A 6,000-nucleotide genomic window follows, 5' to 3' on the forward strand; every position below is an offset into this window, starting at 1 on the left:
ATAGTCCTACATACTGGACTCCCCACCAGCAGCAATGCAGCGGACATCATTGACATTTCCAATGGGGAACATACCGACACGCCCACCCTGTTTAGATTGGTAAGTTTACAGGAATATTATAGTGGCGATAACGAAAAAGGTTTCCGTAGCTTTACCTCAGGATTGAAATTTCTCTTCTACGTAAAAGGGGCCTTTTTGAAGACTACGAATACGAGTAGCTTCTTAATCTTCCTATCAGGGTGTCTACCAAAATGGAAAAACCAAAGTCCTCTCTCTTCCCAGTTTTCCAGTCGTAGACACCCTGTACTATAAGCAGAATATAAAATAAGCTCATCGCCGATGTTTCGTCTTAATATCTGTGCCTTGAAAGGCTGACACTTTCTCAGTTTAACGTAACCCGTGGTGGAGGGATGCAATAGTCCTACATACTGGACTCCATAAAATAAGCTCATCGCCGATGTTTCGTCTTGCTCTTGATATCTGTGCCTTGAAAGGCTGACACTTTCTCAGTTTAACGTAACCCGTGGTGGAGGGATGCAATAGTCCTACATACTGGACTCCGCACACAGGAATTTTGCCAGAAACGACCCCCATTTCAATGTAATGTAATGTAACCCGGGGTGGAGAGACAAGGACCATTTGATATGGATTAATTCAACGCCTACCTCATTTGTTTCCAGATATACTTGGGCCTCATTGTGATATTACCAGGCGTAGCCCCTGGGATGAGTTTTGGGTTTCCAGCCGTGGCACTACCTCAGATGAGTTACTTGACGATCGACCAAGCATCCTGGTTTGGTAAGTAGAAAATCAAATAGAATGAATCACATTAAAATGATAAAACGAACAAACTGAGTTCTAGGTTTGAACTCAATAATTGCTCAGATGGTCATAGAGATGGATACCAATTATACGCGCAAAGTTGCCTAACTTGAATAACAATTGAAAAAGATTTTCAGATTTTTAAAATAACAATATTGTGACTGCATTTGTTTTGTGAATCTCAATACCAACAGTCCAGACTTGTAGAGAGTGGTAACTTTATCTACTTCACTTACATATTAAGTTTTGACTTACCCTAACACAGCTATTTCCTCTGCAATCCATATTGCCAAATCTTCAGGTACTGGACTAGAGCTCCATGGTTTCTGATTCAGAAGAGAACCTTGCATTGTCTGATGAATCAGTCGGTACGATTTGAATGTCTGCTTTAACAGGAGCTGACAGTTTGTCCTGTAAAAATTCAGAATAACTGTTTTTGTCCTCTTTTCATGAGTTATATGTTTCAGGATAGGGATAGGTATGACTCACTGACTGAGTAGTCCACTGAAAAGAGTTATTGTTAAAACTAACTCACTCTTTACACGTCTCTACTCACCATATCTGACTAGCCAAAGACATGAGGACTACTATGATATGCCAGTTATGTCCAATAGCCAAACACTGTCGGAACATAAACCCCACTCGATGACTGGTAATCACTAGCCGTACCAAGAGTCTTGCAAACCCTTGTAGCTTAATGAGTAGCCATTCTAACATAGCACGGGATGGCAGCTGGTTTTCTGTGGTGCAGGTGGAGTCTAATATGCTCTTCAGTGTGGGAGTCAATTTCATGCGTAACACTTTGAGCAATGCTCCATTGATCTGAAAGATGAAAGAGTAGGTAATACAGAAGTTGGTATCTCCACATTTTGTCCCCTTAGTTTCCCATCATAATAATGTAGACATATCTATGGATATGTCTCCATTATTTAAAACCAACCTTTTCAATAAGTCCCAGCCATTTGGTTCCCCTGAACTTGAGTTTACATTTGTAGATTAATCGAGAGCAGAGGGCACCAGCACATTCCAAGTTGACCCTTTTGATTAAGCTGGTGAGATGAGTGATTTCATCTTTGAAAGAAGTGATATTGACACCTGGAAATATTAGAGAAAGTCAAAGGGTAAAATACATAATAATATCCTGGTAAAATTACTTTTCACAAAAAAAGGCAAACAGAAAAAGTAAATTGCTGAAATATTTTCAAATGAAATACCTACATAAGTGTTTACTTATTTCTATTAATGGGCAAAAAGGCAAACAGAAAAAGTAAATTGCTGAAATATTTTCAAATGAAATACCTACATAAGTGTTTACTTATTTCTATTAATGGGCATCAAACCCAGGAACTTTTGAATGACAAGCATGTTATTGCCCCTAGGTACAATACTTACCTGACTTTTTATGCAAGGTGATAGAGGTCTGTGGTGGTTGCGGCAACTCCAGAGTATTCCAATGAGTTATTAATGTTGGTACCATTGTAACTATACATAGAAGTTATTGATGAATCTTTGTTTATCCACTGATAATCTGAAACAAAGGCAAATGATTTCAGACAAAGTTACACACAGAGTGCTACCTACTTTTGCTCTTCACAATTGGCTTGCAAAAAACACTGTGTGGTTGCACAAGGCAAATAACACTAATAACAGGAACCCTGCTGCTGTTTACAAACAGCAAGTCTCTTGCACAACCCACATTACATGATATTTATAGCCTGTGGACACTGGACACAAAGCTTGAGACTTGGAAAATTACATCTCTGTCCCATAACAGTCCCAAGAGCTCAAGACAGGGAAAACTCCTATCTTATACCTTTAACTGATCTACCACCTTACGGACACAGACGTTGGTAAGGACACAAGTTACGGATACAAGGATTCCTTATAAGTATCTCTTATCACTGGAAAAACTCAAACAAAAGTAGAAATTCAGAATTCAGTACATTTGGGTTGTTTTCTGTTCTCTGCAAAAATTTAAAAGTTTACTTTCAAATTTTGAAAAACCGCGCGTTGAAACTTAACCTCAAAATCGGAGCACGTGGAAATGGAAAAGCATTGCGTGTTGCATAATGCCCGAAAATGTTCTTGCGTTAAGTCCAGTCCACTGATTTTAACCTCCTGGAAGAAAGGACAGCCGCTAATCGCTTTGAGTTTACGAGAAGGTAGGAATTAAATGGTATTTTTAATTATAATTATGTAAGGGTTGAGAGGCGCTCTCTTCAGCGTCATTTCAATTCAAATTACCTATTTTAGGTGCCGCTTGTGGAGGTAGGAGGTAGGTAATTTTGGCTATTCGTGGAGAAAGCCAGCCGTCGCGTCGCGAGAACGAACCTTACCTGTTTAGGATAAAGAGCGCTAGTTCGCCGCGGGCGGGAATTGAACCCGCGACCCCCAGCACTTGCTTCTATAGTTCCAAGTTATCTAGGCTGACATCAGTATATCAATTTGAAGCCGTCAATATTATTCTATGACACGGCATATCAATCAAATGTTTCCACTGAGCATGTCTACTCCATTGCCTGAAGTTATTATTACCTACTCTGTCATCACATTGCTTTGGTTTAGCCGCAGTAGAAGTGTCTTGGCCATATTCTCAGTAATATTCTATCACAGTTGATAACCGCAACACGTATTCAGTACTTCTCAGTAAACAACTTTACAGTGCAGTAATTTTCGCAGATTAAGAACCCCTCTCACTTGATGTCGTTCGGAAAAAAAAATCGTGTCGTGCGTAGTGGGAACACTCTCAATAAATTCTAAATTACATTGCCTACAGGACATTTAGGAGGGGGGGGGGGATCGAATGAAACTCACGACAAGTGGGAACGGTGATTTTGACCGCAAATCGGCTCCAAACTTGAGGCCGTGGTTATGAACAGGGCCATCGTAGGCCATCGTCGGCCTTTTTGCGTGTAAAGTTGGCGGGAAATTCGAATTTTTGATTTTTTTTCCGCAACTTGTACAATCTGAATTCATTTTTTACTTTTTATCTTTAGTTTGCACGTTTATATTATACTTTTCATTTATATTAGCTAATAAAAACAAGCAAATTACAAAGCAAACAAAAATAAATATAAAATGAATTTTAAAAATTGCCGCCGGAACAGTTATCTCACGTCGTCCGAGCTCATCTCAGCCCTGTTCAGGCCGTGGTTATGAACAGGGCCATCGTAGGACAACGTCGGACTTTTTGCGTGTAAAGTTGGCGGGAAATTAGAATTTTTGATTTTTTTTCCGCAACTTGTACAATCTGAATTCATTTTTTACTTTTTATCTTTAGTTTGCACGTTTATATTATACTTTTCATTTATATTAGCTATTAAAAACAAGCAAATTACAAAGCAAACAAAAATAAATATAAAATGAATTTTAAAAATTGCCGCCGGGACAGCTATCTCACGTCGTCCGAGCTCATCTCAGCCCTGTTCATAAACACACCCTCAAGGCCCATGATTTTCTAGGTGGTTTAACGTTACTCTATAACCGCTAAAAATTTTAGTGAAGGGCGTTTTACCCCCCATTTGGTGACTAGTGAAGCCGACAAAAGCTAGCAACACCCGATTGCCCAGGTCATCCGGATACCAACCACCCGTAACGTTGCTTCAGTGATCCGGTGGGAAATGGTTGGCCTGTGCTGCTAGCTTAAAAGCCAATGAAATGGAAATTAAATGAACTTTTCCATTAATCAGCCAATTACCCACGTACCTACGCAGTATTTGTGAGCAAGTTTACGTTTACTTGAGTAGTCCATTGATATTGGCGTATATACAAGTATCTACCTACTGCTACACTGTACAACTGGGAACTGTTTACCTAGCATGCACCGGAAATTATTGATAGAGTAAATTAATAAGTCAGCCAATTACCTACGTACCTACGCAGTATTTGTGAGCAAGTTTACGTTTACTTGAGTAGTCCATTGATATTGGCGTATATACATACAAGTATCTACCTACTGCTACACTGTACAACTGGGAACTGTTTACCTAGCATGCACCGGAAATTATTGATAGAGTAAATTAATAATTTGTGTATGCAGAATTTTGTTGTGAATGTGTAGAATAACATTCATTCGTAGGAGTGTTTCGTAGGAGTGCTAAAAAACGAGTAAAATAATAACGTAATATTTATATAAAGGAGTGCTGAATACGGGTAAAATAATAACGTAATATTTTTTAACAAGGCCGGCGTTTTGTGAAGCTAATTTCGTCGGAAAGAATTGCATTCTTTGTTGTTGTGTCTTTTCAATTTCTGGCAAAGTGTACAATTAGTGTTTGAGATAAGGAAGTGATAACAGTTGGTTTTTTCCAACAATGATGTTGTGGACATTTTTCTAATCGGTGACGTAGGTACTCTAAAAAATTACTTTCGTTAAATTTGTTTACCGGTCATTTTTTTAACAAGAGGGAATATCAACTGTTGGGTAGGTACTGTGAACAAATTTGTGTCATAAGATTCGAGGAAGTTTTAGCAGAACTCAATTTGGAAAGTAGAGGATCACTCACGTAAGTAAACTTGAACCTATCAGTCCTTTTACAGCAGATGTACATAGATACAGTCGAACCTGGATAAACGAGAACCCATGGGACTAGGTCATTTTTCTCGTTTAAAGAGGTTTCTCGTTTAAAGAGGTTTCATATAACTTTTTCTCGTTTATAGAGGAAATAGGATAATAATTAAATAAGTATTATAGTTAAAGCTATGGAAAAAAATAGGTTACTAAAGAATATTCTACCTTCTAATGGTGTTATAGTTGGAGTTCTTAAAATCTAGGAGTTCTAAAGGACTTGCCTACTCTTTTCTATGATTTAATGTGCCACAATAGTACTGCTAGATCTACTTGAAAAATTGACGATTGTTAGAAACAGAAAATAAATACATACATAGAATTAAAAATCTGCAGAAACAAAATTTTAGTGTTTAGTTTAAACATAGGTATAGGTATGTATTATTATTTCATTAATCTCTTCTTTATCCTAGCTTTACCTTTATCCTAGCTTTAAAATATTGAGAACACGTTATTTTATATTAGTTCTTGGTGTCCAATAGCTTTCAATATAGGTACTTAATCTAAACAATAGGAAGCTATGGAGAGAGTTTTACTACGAAAAAATACAAAGGAGAAGTTGGTATTGTCTTAGTGGAGGAAATGGAATTGTACATATTGATGAAACGTTT

General features: G+C 37.9%; 1 protein-coding gene across 3 annotated transcripts; it reads right to left on the reverse strand.

The window, feature by feature from the left end:
• Positions 1 to 1,053: 1,053 nt before the first annotated feature.
• LOC103519584 lies at positions 1,054 to 4,658 on the reverse strand. 3 transcript variants are annotated; one of them, XM_026831037.1, is made up of 5 exons: positions 4,528 to 4,658; positions 2,215 to 2,350; positions 1,763 to 1,917; positions 1,379 to 1,644; positions 1,054 to 1,233 (listed from the first exon to the last, which is right to left on the reverse strand). In XM_026831037.1, the coding sequence occupies exons 2-5, from the start codon at positions 2,297 to 2,299 to the stop codon at positions 1,074 to 1,076; spliced, it is 666 nt and encodes a 221-aa protein (XP_026686838.1). In that variant the 5' UTR covers positions 2,300 to 2,350; positions 4,528 to 4,658; the 3' UTR covers positions 1,054 to 1,073. The 3 variants fall into 3 exon arrangements, with proteins under 3 accessions (XP_026686838.1, XP_026686837.1, XP_026686836.1); XM_026831036.1 differs by lacking the exon at positions 4,528 to 4,658 and adding an exon at positions 3,159 to 3,289; XM_026831035.1 differs by lacking the exon at positions 4,528 to 4,658 and adding an exon at positions 2,636 to 2,784.
• Positions 4,659 to 6,000: the final 1,342 nt, after the last annotated feature.

Source organism: Diaphorina citri, unplaced genomic scaffold, assembly GCF_000475195.1.
Source record: "Diaphorina citri unplaced genomic scaffold, Diaci psyllid genome assembly version 1.1 scaffold2816, whole genome shotgun sequence".
NCBI lineage: Eukaryota > Metazoa > Arthropoda > Insecta > Hemiptera > Psyllidae > Diaphorina > Diaphorina citri.